This window comes from Puntigrus tetrazona, chromosome 4 (genome assembly GCF_018831695.1).
Source record: "Puntigrus tetrazona isolate hp1 chromosome 4, ASM1883169v1, whole genome shotgun sequence".
In the NCBI taxonomy this organism is placed as follows: Eukaryota; Metazoa; Chordata; class Actinopteri; order Cypriniformes; family Cyprinidae; genus Puntigrus; species Puntigrus tetrazona.
This window is the reverse complement of record NC_056702.1, coordinates 4757936-4772779: the sequence shown is the minus strand read 5'-3', so window position 1 is coordinate 4772779 and position 14844 is coordinate 4757936. Positions and strand designations below refer to the sequence as shown.

Below are 14844 nucleotides of genomic sequence, written 5' to 3'. Positions count from 1 at the left end.
AATACTAATCCTGGCAGGCATTGTCAATTGGGTATACTTCAACAATTCATGTGATGTGCACCCCCTAATGTGTTATGTGTGTGTCATTTTTGGGCCTCAGACTCATCAGACAAGCTGAGGCAGCCTAAAATAGGAGCTTTAATGAAACAAGTCATGGGGACTAAAGAGGACGTGCCAGGAACCTTCAGTCGAGGAGGTGAGAGTGTGTTTTTAACATTCTCACAACTTACCCCCATCCATTCCTCTGTTCCCAACCATTTATTAAGTTCTTTAATTATAATTTTTGACATCCAATCACATATGGCAGAGGAAGTCATTGTTTGCATTTTTTTTTTTGCTTTGGCTTATTATTGGCCCGATTTTGTTTGCTAATAGTAATGGCCATTTTTATGTCATCTGACCTTAGCGCTGGGTCAGAGGGCAAGGGTCATCTCCCTCTCTCAGCCTAGAGTTTCAGTCAAGGCCCGCAACTCTCCTAGAGGTACAGTAGGCCCGCCCCTGCTCTCAAATCTAACCAATCAAATCTCTCGACAACGACGGCAGCGAGTTTGAGCACTAAGTGTCCGTGTAGTGTTGTCATCCTCTTTACCTGTGCTAAACTAATCATTGACCACCGTGTCTGTTTGATTTATTTGTATTGTGTGTGAGGATGTGATGCGCATCTCATTGCATGTGATCCACCAATTTGTCATTGTCTTATTTGTCTGTTTGTAGAAATCACAAATTTTCTGTCCCCAAATAATAAACGTGCAAATTCACACACAAATGATTTCACAAAGCAGAATTAATTGGCCGTTCTACATCAGTGAATGATTTTCATTGGTCTTTTGTGTTTACCAGGAAAATGGGGCAGTATTCGTGGCAGTGGGAGGCTCAGCACGTATAACCCTGATGTCGGGAACAGGCTGGCTGGGAAAGAGTCCCCCCAGGCTAATGGAGGCCCATCCGAGACCTATTTCCTTCGCCAACAGAGAGCATACCTCTATATCATTGGAGACAAGTCCCAGCTCAAGGTTACTATCTTAAACTATGAATACTTGTCACAACCTGTATTGCAGTATTAGTTGATTTTCAAGACCTGTAACTATCACATGTTTAATTTCTATCATTTTAAGATCTTATTAGATAATGGTAACGATGGACATTTTATTTAAATCAGTTAAAGCTAAGCCCTCCAGTCTGCTTCTTGTGCTCAGGGTGGAAAGCAGGACTCCTTCCAGCAGTGGGAAGTGGTGCCTATCGAGGTCTTTGATGTACGGCAGGTGAAGAACAGTTTCAAGAAGCTGATGAAAGCCTGTGTGCCTTCCTCACCCAACACTGAACCAAACATGACCTTTCACCGCTGCCTGGAGGAATCGGAGTGGATGAATTTGGTACCTTTCCCCTTTCTCCCATTTATTTGGGTTAATATAAAACTTCTGCAGTTTTTTTAATGTTCTTGATGTTTGTGTCCAATAGCTTCACAAGGTTCTGCAGGTGTCCGTTCTTGTCGTGGAACTCCTGGACAGTGGTTCCTCCGTCATGGTTAGTTTGGAGGACGGCTGGGATGTCACAACACAGGTAGGACAAACACCTAAACATGCATGACCCGTGTCTTCCGACAATTTTGGTTGTCCAAGTCTGCAATAATGCTGTGTTGGATGTAGGTGGTTTCGCTGGTGCAGCTTCTGTCGGATCCGTACTACCGAACGATCGATGGTTTCAGGCTGCTTGTGGAGAAAGAGTGGTTGTCGTCCGGTCATCGATTCAGCCACCGCGGAGCCCAGACGCTAGCCAGCCAGAGCAGTGGATTCACACCTGTCTTTCTACAGTTCCTCGACTGTGTGCACCAGGTATTTGTTTAATATAGCTTTTCCAGTGGGTGGGATCAATAATTAGAGAGCAGAGTTACTGATGACATTCTCATTCTGCCCCATATTTGCCATTTGGGAGTTAGTCTTTTATATTTCACCATTTTCTTTGTGCACACAAATGCATGGCATTATCGCATGAAGGATGTTTAGTTTGTATTTACGTGTATTCTTCGTGCAGTTTTCAGGTGGAGCTTTTTAAATCTATTTCTGGAAAGGTTTTATTTTCTCCGTTGTAAAACTTACACCTGCTGTTTTGTTGGGTGTAGATGAGGATCAATCACCACAAAGGAAAGGAAAAACCTTATGATTAGTCATAGTATGAACTGGTACAGAAAGGCATCTCATGAATACATGCTGATATTCACATACTTGTCCCAACTTTCTGCTTTGTCACTCTAAACAGACCACACCTTTATAGATGAGATACCTTGCTATAACTCATCCGGATTGTGCAAGCCTTTTCTAGCTAATTTACCCTTCAGATAAAGACAGGCTGTCTTTCCCCACACGTTTAATTTCTGGAACAATGAATCTGGATTTGACAAGAAATCAAAGACGATTATTATCTCTTACACAATGAACTAGATAAAGCTTCTAGAAATCCAGGAGAGCTTATTTTTATTCAGTTTTCTTCTCACTGATAAGGCAGTTTGCAAGAAACTTTTTCCTATTCTGCTTTATTATATAGGTGTCCCACAAGGTTTAGTCTCAGGCCTAGTTCGTTTTTCTTATATACTGTATAGACGTATTCTGCAGGCATTTTTTGTTTCAATGTTCTTAGTTAATAATTAGCATTTTATTATTATAATTTTTTTTTTTTACAGTAAAATGACTGGTAATAAACTTTTCAAGCTGAAAGCTACATGGAAGAAAAAAAGTTGCTTGTTATACTCACTGTACCTTAAGAATTGCTTTTATCTGACCACTTTGATTTACTGCTTATAAATACCTTCATAAATGCTGTTCTGACTGATTAAAATTCATAGTAACGATTTACAGATTAGGTGTCCCACAAGGTTCAGTCTTAAGCCCGTTTTTCCATCATATATATTCTCATTTTATAGCTCTGTCTTAGAACAATTACAATTTGCTTTCAGTAATCTCATATTAGTTTTTCTTGGTCTGAAATCCATGTTTAATGTTTGCAGATTTATTTATATATTCTGCAGCTTAAGATCTGATAGATGATTCCTCCCTCTGCTCATTTTCTCAACAGATCCATCTGCAGTTCCCCATGGAGTTTGAGTTCAGTCAGTACTATCTGAAATTCCTAGCCTACCACTACGTCTCCAACCGCTTCCGCACCTTCCTGCTGGACTCAGACTATGAGCGCATAGAGCTTGGTGAGTCTAAACTGCCTACCAAGACATTAACTAACATCCTGTTAAATGCTATGTAATGTCGTGCCTAAATCTTTTTTGACGTTATTGTACTCTAATTGTGCAATACTATTAAAAGTTTAATAGTAATAGTAGAATTCTATTTATAGAATTCAGTCACTGAAGCGTGTTTGGCCCTATCCCAATGTATTGTCTTTGTAGGTGTCTTGTATGAGGAAAAAGGTGAGAGGAAAAACCCTCAGGTGTGTAAGTCTGTCTGGGATTACATTGACCGGCTCAACAAGAAGACCCCTATATTCTACAACTACATGTTTTCACCCGAGGAGGAAGAGGTAACTTTCACATTTTCGAACAGTTCGAAACTAAATGTGGCTAAATTACTCGAGTGCCCTCTGTTGGTTAGCGTGTGTGAATTTCCTTTCTTTTTGCCTTGCAGGTTTTGAAGCCCTACAGTTATATCTCCAATTTGAAGGTTTGGGACTTTTACACGGAGGAAACGCTTTCTGAGGGTCCGTCTTTTGACTGGGAATTAGTGCGGGGTCGGCCGGAGAAGCCACAGGAGGAAGCCGGCGATAGACAGGAGACGACGGCCCCCAAGTCCCAGCGGAGGATCGTCTGGCCTTGCTATGACAGCCTCAGTAAAGTACTCCCTGATGCCATCACCAAACTCTTGCAGGTGAGAAATAAAGCAGAAGTTGTAATTACAATGAAATCGTCTTCATACGTGAGTGCTTATGACCTTGATATAAATGTATATATTCAGGATGTGCAGAACCTGGAATCGGAGTTGGGACAGCCAACGGAAAAATGGAAAGACACATGGGACAAGATTAAGACGGCCCAACGGGTTGAGTCCAGACTAGAGAGCAGGGTAACAGATGAATTACCATCTTACCTTTATCTCCAAATTACTAACGGCCCGGTGTAGTAATGTTTTGTTCCTCTTTCCCCAGCACTCCTTCTCCAGCTCTCTGCTCATGTCGTCTAATCTGAGTCACCAGCGGCGCTCTCAGGGTGTGTATCTTCAAGAGAGCGGGGTCGGCTCCTCCATCAACCTGGCGTTGGACTGTGAGGTCAGCGCCACATCCACACCTGCAGCTGGTCGACCCAGTACCAGCACGCTTTACAGCCAGTTCCAGAGCACTGAGAGCGAGAACAGGTCTGTGAACACCCTGGCTCCGTTTATGGGGCAGTGATATTTTAAACTTTAGTTATGGTGGTTGTTGTGCTATTTACTGTAGTTTATTGTAGTTTTTAACCTTTCTTTCTTTTTTGGGTGTAGGAGCTTTGAGGGTATTTTATACAAAAAAGGTGCGTTGCTGAAACCTTGGAAGCCACGTTGGTTTGTACTGGATAAGACCAAACACCAGGTATTTATTGCACTGAAAACGTTTCTTTTGGAATCGTAAATGGTTCAACATACAATACTTGCGTGTTATATATTAAAATGAATTATATGTTTTTTCCGTTTCTCTTTTTCCTAGTTGCGATACTATGAAACAAGGCAAGATAAAGAGTGTAAGGGAGTAATTGATCTAGCTGAAGTGGAATCTGTCATTCCGGGGACGCCGACCATGGGAGCACCTAAAAACATAGACGACAAAGCCTTCTTTGATGTAAGACCTCTATAATCCCATCAGAGCATCATTTGTCCGTGATCCATGATTAACGTTTCTCCCCTTTCTTTCAGCTCAAGACGGTCAAAAGAGTGTACAACTTCTGTGCCCAGGACAGCGCGAATGCACAGTTATGGATGGACAGTATTCAGAGTTGCCTATCTGATGCGTAGGGGGGGGGGAGCTTTGCAGAAGATAGAACTGTGACACTTTGTGGGGCGGAACCAGTGACAGACAGTGCTCATAGCCAATGGGCAACGCTTCCCCGGCGTTTACAGAGGGAAGTTGGAACGGGCTTCCGAATTGGTGGTTTTGAACTTTTAGGATGTCGCACCTCACCACATTTCAGCGTTTTTGTTTTAAAAAAACACGTCGAACATCTAGGAAAAAAACGAAGTAATCCCTTAAAGACCCTTAATACCTGTGGACCCATGCTCGGCTTGTTTTAAACACACCCATACTCCCTGGATGTCGTCCTACGCTTATTTGAAAAGGCATGACCTGTGATTCTTCATCCCGTATTGCTCTAATACTGCCAATGGCACCTTTCAGCTATGCAGGGGCCCCCGATATGCCCGGTAACTAGCCACAGCTCGCAAAAGAGTGACCTTTAACCCCTTCTGATCTCCTTACTGTCACTATGCCACTGCTTGGAGTCGTCCGTCAAGTCTGGACTCGCACATCACAAATTCTGCCTTCTCATTGGGCGGTCAAGTTCTCCCGCTCCCTTCTGATTGGTTGGCTTCGCCCCGAGCTACGGTTCATGAAGGATTTCGCGTTTTCTTTTACGTCATTTGCTTCAGAGTAATATAAAAAGGTTCATTCTCGTCACATTCGACCAAGTCCAAAACCGTTATCAAGATGCCATCTGGAGATTCAGATTTGACTGTTTACAAACTAAATTCTTGAGTTTTTCCTATGAAAATAAAAACCACTGTTGCTATTGAGAATTTAAGGGATGTTGAAGGAAAAGGAGGGATGTGTTTTATCATAATTTATACACAAAAATACAATTCTTTGATTTTTAGAAGATGAGAAACACAAGACTAAAAGGGGGAAAATGGTATGTGAATGGGTTTTATAACCTCTTTGTTTCATCAAGTGTCTGTTTACACCAATCAGAGGCCAGAGACTGGAGCTGCTCGCCACGACAACCTAGATTTGGCATCATTTCCTGCAACAAAAATATGCCAACTGTAAATATGCATTTTAAAGGGGTACACATTCTTAATTGGAAATGTATTACTGGATCTGAGTGAGATATCAGACCTGTCATATCTTATCTAGCGAGCTTTTATCACTGAAAAACTGAATCAGCCCTATTGCAAAATCAAATGCTGGTTGTCACGAGCTTCTGTTCTCCAGCCTCTGTGCCCTGGATCTGTCAGAATCAGTGTTTTAGTTAGTCTGTTACCTGTTCTGTTGAATCCTGTACATAGAGGAGTTTGTTTATATTATTCCTTTAGAGAAAGAGTCTATTTTGCTGGACTTGGTGAGGATGCATAAAAGTATCACCTGTTTATCACAGGACTGCACTGTCGCAGGGTTTTTTTTTTTTTTTTAATTTCCGAATACAAGAACTAACACACGCATACACAAACACATGGTGTAAAATAGGGTAATACTTCAGAATTGTTGACAACGAAATTTGAATTGTAGATTTTTGTTCCAATAACTCCCTTGTATATAATACTCAAATATGTATGTTAATGGTAGTAATTTATTTAACTTTTGTCTCCTGAATATGACAGTCCTCAGAGCACCACATAACTTTTAAATTAGAAATCCAATATGTGCCATTGTTTATCTCTGTGTTAACGTGACTAATGATATATATATTTTTTTGAAACCTTCAGATGTGACTCATAAATAAACCCTAAATTTCTTTTTTTCCCCCTCTTTAAAATGACACTTGTTCATGTAATTTGAGTCCTAGGATGTCGCAGGTTTCATAACATTTGAGCAAAATTATATCAAAAACTGCATAACATTTTTAATTATTTATTTTTCATACTTTTTTTAATTCGATTTATTTCATCTGATCCAGGTTGTGTTGTCAATCATGCCATATATTTTTTAGGATTAAACCACTGTGGGGTTCATGGCCTCCTGATATTTCTGTGTGGGCTGCTTTTTTTTTGTCTCTGTGCGCTAGTGCCACTGCAAGGTTTTATATTTCTTTTAAAACGACATAAATTAATCCTTCATTAAAATAAGACCAAGAGGAATAAGGTGTCAGTTAAACTGGGAGAGGGGGTGAATACATTCACTGTTTAGTGAAATTAGAAGCATAAATAAATATATAATAATTAAAAATATGATTCAGGCAACCTCTTGTTCCAAAACGGCATGTTTTTTCTGCATATCATTCACTTTTATTGTAAAACGTTGTCTTAAAACTTTGTGCTCCAAGGAAAAAAAAGTTTTGTGCAACAAGCGGATGAGCAAATAACTATAATTGTAAAACTTCAAAGTCATTTCTGTGTGAAACATCTCTCCACGCTGCCTTTTCTAAAAGCACGCGTACAGGGATTTATGTAGAGACGCATAGCTCCATCTGCTGGTCATTCGTTAGCACTACGCTACTCCCTAGCTTCGCAATGAGATGTTTTGCGAGCCGAGTTCAGATCTGACGTTTACGTTTCATCAGGAATAGTGGCGTGAATCAAGCGTTTAATTGTGAATGCTTTTATGTTTAGCTGAAAGAGAACTACACGCGCAGTTTTTCCAGCGTCTGAGGCGCCGCCCATTCCGATTGGTTCAGCGCTAAGCCAATCACGGGTGAGTTCCGGTGTTCGTCAGACCTTCGATAGCTCAGTTGGTAGAGCGGAGGACTGTAGAGGTTTAAAGCTGTGATCCTTAGGTCGCTGGTTCGAATCCGGCTCGAAGGATAATCTTTAATTGTTGAGGGTGACGCGCAACCTGCGCTTTTAAATTAGTAAACGATATATTGCGCAACTTTTGAAATATTTTGATGGCGTTTGAGTGAAAATGTACCTGAAATTCTATTGTGAATACTGCCGCATCAGCCCTTCGATAGCTCAGTTGGTAGAGCGGAGGACTGTAGCGGTTGAACACTGAAATCCTTAGGTCGCTGGTTCGAATCCGGCTCGAAGGAGTTGACTGTTTTTTCCCCCTACTGTTTCATTTCATTGCAGTTTTATACTGATGGTTCTGTCGACTACGTTTGTAGTACTTTGCGAACAACGAAAAATACATTTAGCGTTTCTTTCCTAAGTGTACTTTATATGAATAGAAAGCATCTAGGTGTTTAAATGTAGTCGATAAGCCCATGTTTGCTTCATTTTAAAACGTTTTTATTATTTTGACAGTCACGAACGGGACTTTTATTTTGAAACGGTCCTCAGCGTTCCTGTTGTTGTGACGACAATGACGTAAAATCACGTTTGAAGCGCTTTCTTCACGCTGTTCTCACATGGAAACCTAAACATGGAGAATTCAAATACAGAGAACGTAACAGATGGCCAGGTAAAGCACAATTTATAACCGTACCTATGTTTTAGTCGTTCATATAATTTTTTAAAAAGACTTTATACGTATTGAATTCCTACTATACATAATTTAAACGTGGATTAGTTAAGCATGTGCTTCAACCCCTGAACAACGCAATACATTCACAATTATGAACGGGTAGTGAATAAGATGAGAAGAATAAGAACTGTTGGAAGGTAAATTGATTGCAGGTCACAGCATTACTGTCACCCTCGGCTACTTTAGTCTTGCATTCTGATTACTTAAAGGGGCCCTCGGTATTTTTCAAAATTAAAGAAGTGTCACTCATAAAGCAATGGACAGCGCATGTGAGCCATATTATTAAATGATGTACACCTGCGTTGGAGGAAGAACTGACATAAGGCTTATATCTAGAAAAAGGCTGTTTTATGCTACACGTAGCGGGTCGCCCTCGTGCGTTGATATCACGTCACCATATTACGTAGTTTACCGCGTAAACAACTATGAGTATAATAATAATAATGTGTTAATAATTTTTAGATTTAGTGCTTTAAGTCAGGTTAGTGCTCAAGCCCTTTTTAAAACAAAAGTAACACGTTAAAGTGCAATCATACTCCATGGAGTTCTTAGATCACAATAACATTTGTATAGTGTTTTAACTGTTACAATTTCGTTTCTTTTACAGAATCGAGATCATGAAGCTGAAAAAGAGAAAATGGAATTGGATATTAATAATACACAGTTTCAGACTCAAACGACGTGTGATCAGAACCTTGGTCCTCAACTTGGACCATCAGATGAGCCATGCAGCGGTGGTCAGTCTGAACAACTAGAAGATCAGTGCAGCAGAGGTCAGCCTGGGCCAGCAGAAGATCAGTCTGTACACACAGGAGATCAGGGCTCCAGTGGCGAACACAGACCAACAGCAGAACCTCTAACCGGTCATCAGTTTGCACCGACAGGCGATCAGAGCTCAAGTAGTCACCTTGAACCGACATCAGAAGTAGTCCTAAATGATCAGTCTGAACAGACTGGTGGTTCATCTGGACCGAAAGCAGATCACTGCAGCAGCATTCAGTCTGCTCAAACTGGAGATCAGAGCTCCAGTGGTCAGCCTCTGCCAACGGGAGGACCTTTAACCAGCAATCAGCCTGGATTGGCAGGAGATCAGATCTCCAGCGTTCAGACTGGACCTGTAGAGACACCGAGTGGAACTGTGGTTAGCCCACAGTTTGGGACTGGATCGTTGGCTCTGCTGAGCATGCAGTACAGAGGAAACAGCTCAGATGACAACTGTTCAGACAGGTAAAGTAATAGGGCATTAAAATCTGTGCTTGGAGATCTTCAGTTAAGAACCTTCTCTTGCCCTAGCAACCTCATTGATGATCTTTTTCATTGATGTACATAATGTATAAAATACGCTAATCTGAATGATCATCAGTTATTTAATGATTTAATCTTTTTATTTTTATGATACAGTGACTCAGACTCTTCGTCCTCCACATCCTCCTCTTCGTCATCCTCAACCTCTTCCTCCTCTGAACCTTTAAATTTAGCCATGAACAACGTGGAAGATGAAGATGAAGGTGTTGCCATGGCCATTGACAAAAAGCCTGCTCCATTGAAAACCCAGGATGAGCTGCTTATCGAGGTAAGGGTAAGAGGCTAAGCGGCAGTCTATAAACCCAACTGAAGTTTTCTGAACTGCCCACTTGTAATCAAAATAGCTATCGAACGAGCAAATTATAATATAAGACACAAAAGAGAATGATTTTTTAAGTTACCTTCTGTTGTGTAGGACCTTCCTGCAGTGGAGAGCCTCCATATCAGCCTTCCAGAAGATACAGAGATGGAGGCCATTGGGACAATATCAAGTGTTGTGGAGCAATTAGGTAAACGGGCGTCTGTCAGCCTCAAAGCATACGTTTACTAATGATTTTTGAGGTTAATGTTTTTAAATGCATTTATTTGATTAAAAATATAGTAAATAAAATAAATGATAAATTGTCTGTTAATATATTTAAAATATTATTTATTTGTTATATTTATTTCTGTGATGCAAAGTTGAATTCTCAGCATCATTACTCCAGTCTTTATTATCAATTGATCCTTTTTTATTATAAATAGATATTTATCAGCTACAATTTAGCATTAAAAAAACTATTTATCTACTCACTTTGTCATATTTTTGCACTTTCACTGAGGAGCAGCATAAGAGTTTTGTCTTGACTGAATTTAGAGGACATTTCATACAAAACTGATTCGTTTTATTTAGTGATTGTGGAGTCGTACAGGAACACACCACCACTGAATGAAGACAGTGTGTTATTCACCAAAAACAGAACCTCTATTGGCAAGGTTAGTATATATATATATATATATATATATATATATATATATATATTAGTACGCTATACATTCCTGTCAAATACTTTTTCATATTGTGCAATTCCTCCACCCAAATGTGCAGATCAGGGGGTCCTGGAAAACTATAATAAACGGCAGTTTCGTGGGACTAAAATATTGTTGGTTTCTTCTTTATAGATCTTTGAAGTGTTCGGTCCAGTTTGTCAGCCCTACTATGTTTTGCGGTTCAACTCCCATGACGACATCGACCAGAAAGATCTTAAAATTCGAGATACAGTTTACTTTGCTCCCAAAATGAAAGATTTCACAGACTACATATTTACACAGCTGCTCCAAAAGTGAGTACTTTCATCATTTGAGGAAAACCGTTTCCTTGAAATACAATATCTTTAATGCTTTGGTAAAAATAACTAATTATTCTCCTCAAACAAGGACCAAGGGCTCAGATGCATCATGGAAAAATGACCAAGAACCACCTCCAGAGGTAAATGTTGATCTATTTTATAACAATTATTTAAGAAAATCAGGACAACAAAGGCTTCAACTCTATGGAATGTCCTAAGAGTGTTTCATCAGTGTGGTCTTTTAATGAGTGATGGTTTAACCTCTCTGTTGATTGGTTTTTCTTACGCATATATGTAGGCACTTGATTTTAGTGATGATGAGCAAGAGAAAATGGCCAAACAGAAGCATAAAGAGCATAAGAGACGACCACAAAAAGATTCTGACTCAGGTGAGTCGTGTGTGTGTGTATATATGTATATGTGTGTGTGTATATATATATATGCGTGTGTGTGCATAATATGGGGTGCTGTGTGTACATTAATTAGGGAAAAAAATTAACTTAAATGATTTTATCAAATGGCTAAAAAGTTTTTTCATTACTCACCAGTAGTCTAATTTGAACCTGGCCGGGATGTTAACCACTCTTTTCATTTTCCAGAGGATGAAGCGGACGCCCATAAAGGTCCTCCTCCTCATAAAGCCGGTCGGCGGAAGCCCAGACAGAACCGCAATGTTCCCCGCGGGCAGCACCACAATCCTGGCGGTGCTTTTCATAGCAACTATCACGCTCGCCCCTCCTTCCCTCCTGAGTACATGTTCCCCCCTCCAGATCCACGCATGTTTCCCTTCCAAGGCCCAATGATGCCACCCTTTCCCAGACCGCCACCCTTTCACATGGGAATGGCCCCGTGGCCCCCGGGGCCCAATCAGGGCTTTATGTTCCAGCCCCCACCTCCACCTCCTCCACCACCGCATAATCAGTAAGGCTGTGACTGAATCCTCTTTACAACCTGCGCCCTAAAAGGGATCACAATCTTTACAGGCTAATACAGCTGTATTTCGTGTATAGTACGAGTCAAACATAACTGTATATTATTAGAGTGCAATTTTTCATTTTGTATTAAAAATGATTAATTTCTAATTTCCGTTTGCGTCTCTTTCACTGTTCTCCAATTATGAAGTTGCTTTATTATTCATTTATTACAAGCATACATTAACAATTAGATAATTGTTCATATATGTATGTATGTATGTATGTATATGACCATGGTTCAGATGTTTCGCAAAGGCTGGGACATATTAGAGGTAAGTGAATTTCTTGTTTCTCCATTAAATATTATGAATTAATACTGATTTGATGCAGCTGGCACTTCTTTGGAATTTAGTTTTAATCCATTTGGCTGATTTTATTACAGCATATTTTTCCAGCCAGGAATTCTAGATTAATAACCAGGTTTGTAAAGGCGTTTGGTGAATGAAATTAGTAATTCCTCTGCTCTTTCTAAATAAAGAGAAATAAAGAGGCATAAAGTTAATTCTGAGCTTCATTAACTCCAGAAAAACGTTTATTTATTGCACAAGGTGATATTTAGAGCAGTGCTTCTCAAACTTTTGACTCCAAAGCAAATCTTTTTCCAAGATAATATTCAAAGGCCCTCCTATCTAAGATGATTTATGATGTTGTACATCTTTACTTTAAGATTTCTATAAGTACTTATATGGATCGCTCTTGAAGTTTGCTGAGGCTCCTGTTTGAAAACCACTGATTTAGTCAAATCAATGCACAATCAAAAATCATGCCCATGGTCTATTATGTTCAAAATAGCATCGGTTTCATGCCCTATCCTGTGATCCCATGTCCCTTTTTCCTACTGATATTATGAATGTCCTGGGATGTTCTTGACTTTCCGTTGTTTAGAAACTGTAATTCTGACCTCAGGAACCTGAGTGTTGTGACTCAAGGTCGCAGTGTGTTTCCAGCAGATTGGCAGCGCCCGGGGCAACAAAATCCATCTGGGATCTGGCGGTTTCATTTGCTTCCATGCAAAATATGGGGCACCTGGATGGAAAGCGTGGAGTGCGATTGCTATCTTAACCATGCTTGAAGCTCTGAAGCAGGAAGGAAATGTGCTATTGGAAATGTGTTATACATGTCTCATTTTATAATTGGGGTTGCATTTAATCATTTTAATATAATAATAATAATTATTATTATTTTTTAAAATGGATTTAAAGAATTTTAAGAGATGTTATGCAGAACACCAAGCTGTGGGTATAAAATAAACACTATGAGTAGCAGCATACTAGTTATTTAAAAAACTGTGAGGCTTGTGACTGTCCCATTGACTCCCAAACAATTGTTTATATGTTTATATATAGCCAGCAATTGGCTCCAACTTGGTTGACAATTTCACCATTTTGACTGGTCAACCAAATGATATATTTTAGACCAAGTTAACTTATGTTGGAATGAACTTAAATCGTGAAATATTACAAAACGATATATTTTCTTTAAAATTGCTAACGTTAGGTGCGAAATTGAGACGAAGGCCTGCTAAATTGTAAACAGATCGGTCCTTTGCTGCGGTAGGTCGTTTGTTTCTGCATTTACAAAGGTGTTCTTGTCATTTTGCTGGCTTTGAGCCCAAAGCATCGATCCCTTTGAGCTCTTTTAGTGTGTTTATGTGAAAATGACCGAAGCCGACCGTGTTAACGGACTCCCAAAAACAACACGTAGCCTTGAGCAGACGTAGCTGTGCAAATATGTGATTAAACTTCCGGCTTACACTTTACACCGGACCCGTTCATCACTTGACGGTTTTTGGCCTCGTTTCAGCTGAGATTCGGTTGCCTTTCGGCGGACCGCTCGGTTGCCAGGCAACGCCGTCAGGTTGCTGTGACAGGAGCTGCTGTCGCGTTTTTTCTCTCGCTCCTTGACACCCGGTCTCGATGGTTTCGCAAGCAGAGCTTCTACGAATGACAAAATGTTTCTCAGGCAGCTGCGGTTTCTTAATAACAAGTGAAGTAAAGTGCCTCAGTGGTAAGACATTGCATCTCTTCTCCCACAGGCCGTTCTACATCGACATACACGCGTGAGGAGGCTAAACTGACCGAGATGAGAATCGCTAGTGTGTTCGTAAATAAACGATCCCTGCTGCCACTTCTAGCCTTAATATGTTTATTTAGAATAGCTACTACATACTAGAATGGCTATACGTCCTATACAAGGATATTTTATGATATTATTTATGGTGATTAAATGGAAACTGGCACACTTTTTGACCACATAACCTGACCTAACCTTGCGTACTGTTGTAGTTTTCAGTTTTGTAGTCAGTAATATTTTGACATCTTTATTAATTTTGTATTTATTTGTGTGTTTATGTTTCAACTTAAACTTACAATCGTTATTAATATAATTTTTCACTTTTATTTTATTAGTAATATAGTCACTAAATTTTATTAGTAATATAGTTACGCTTTGCTGTGTGTGTGTGTGTGTGTGTGTGTGTGTATATATATATATATATATATATATATATATATATATATATATATATATATATATATTTAAACATGAAATATTTTTATATTGGGTTGTCATTTTCTGTGAATAAATTAATAAACAATATTTTTGTGTGGAATCTTGGAGGAATGTTGGAATTTCTCTAATTTACTAATTATATTCTACATGTGCTAATCAAGTATTAATGAACTCCAATAATTATTAAAAATAAAATAAAATGAATGATAAATGATAATATAATAATAAGAGTCAAATTGAATGACATAGATTACTATAAATGTCTTATACCAACTTTTAATTTGTTTAATTTTTGACTTTTTCATTTGTTACTTTGCAGTCATCATGGACCCAAAATGCACATCCGTCCAAAAAGCATCAAGATG

The 14844-nt window shown here is 39.4% G+C and overlaps 2 protein-coding genes and 2 non-coding genes across 8 annotated transcripts in view; all 4 read left to right on the top strand.

Annotated features, from left to right (window-relative positions):
* sbf1 (SET binding factor 1) overlaps window positions 1–6924 on the top strand; it is a 45234-nt gene extending 38310 nt beyond the window's left edge. For 4 of the 5 annotated variants that reach the window (XM_043236353.1, XM_043236351.1, XM_043236349.1 and 1 more), the window contains 14 exons: window positions 101–196; window positions 407–481; window positions 841–1013; window positions 1197–1373; window positions 1459–1560; window positions 1647–1832; window positions 3070–3196; window positions 3395–3525; window positions 3630–3869; window positions 3957–4064; window positions 4147–4352; window positions 4476–4563; window positions 4678–4809; window positions 4884–6924. In XM_043236353.1, coding sequence (XP_043092288.1) covers window positions 101–196; window positions 407–481; window positions 841–1013; window positions 1197–1373; window positions 1459–1560; window positions 1647–1832; window positions 3070–3196; window positions 3395–3525; window positions 3630–3869; window positions 3957–4064; window positions 4147–4352; window positions 4476–4563; window positions 4678–4809; window positions 4884–4982 — 1940 coding nt within the window. In that variant the 3' untranslated portion in view covers window positions 4983–6924. The remainder of the gene's footprint in view (window positions 1–100; window positions 197–406; window positions 482–840; window positions 1014–1196; window positions 1374–1458; window positions 1561–1646; window positions 1833–3069; window positions 3197–3394; window positions 3526–3629; window positions 3870–3956; window positions 4065–4146; window positions 4353–4475; window positions 4564–4677; window positions 4810–4883) is intronic. The other variant, XM_043236350.1, reaches the window with a different exon arrangement.
* A 688-nt stretch (window positions 6925–7612) lies between these two features.
* trnay-gua lies at window positions 7613–7700 on the top strand. Its single transcript is given in 2 exon segments — window positions 7613–7649; window positions 7665–7700. It is a non-coding gene; the product is annotated as a tRNA-Tyr (tRNA).
* An 83-nt stretch (window positions 7701–7783) lies between these two features.
* On the top strand, window positions 7784–12076 carry naf1 (nuclear assembly factor 1 homolog (S. cerevisiae)). The gene is made up of 9 exons (XM_043236163.1): window positions 7784–8298; window positions 8969–9588; window positions 9763–9934; window positions 10082–10175; window positions 10559–10641; window positions 10828–10988; window positions 11083–11134; window positions 11293–11383; window positions 11594–12076. The coding sequence occupies exons 1-9, from the start codon at window positions 8260–8262 to the stop codon at window positions 11917–11919; spliced, it is 1638 nt and encodes a 545-aa protein (XP_043092098.1). The 5' UTR covers window positions 7784–8259; the 3' UTR covers window positions 11920–12076.
* On the top strand, window positions 7840–7927 carry trnay-gua. The gene is given in 2 exon segments: window positions 7840–7876; window positions 7892–7927. It is a non-coding gene; the product is annotated as a tRNA-Tyr (tRNA).
* Window positions 12077–14844: the final 2768 nt, after the last annotated feature.

Coding starts and splice junctions, on each gene's coding strand:
- naf1 (XM_043236163.1), top strand. CDS start 8,260: ATGGAGAATTCAAATACAGAGAACGTAACAGATGGCCAG. Junction 8,299..8,968: donor AGAACGTAACAGATGGCCAG/GTAAAGCACAAT, acceptor TTTCTTTTACAG/AATCGAGATCATGAAGCTGA. Junction 11,135..11,292: donor ACCAAGAACCACCTCCAGAG/GTAAATGTTGAT, acceptor GCATATATGTAG/GCACTTGATTTTAGTGATGA.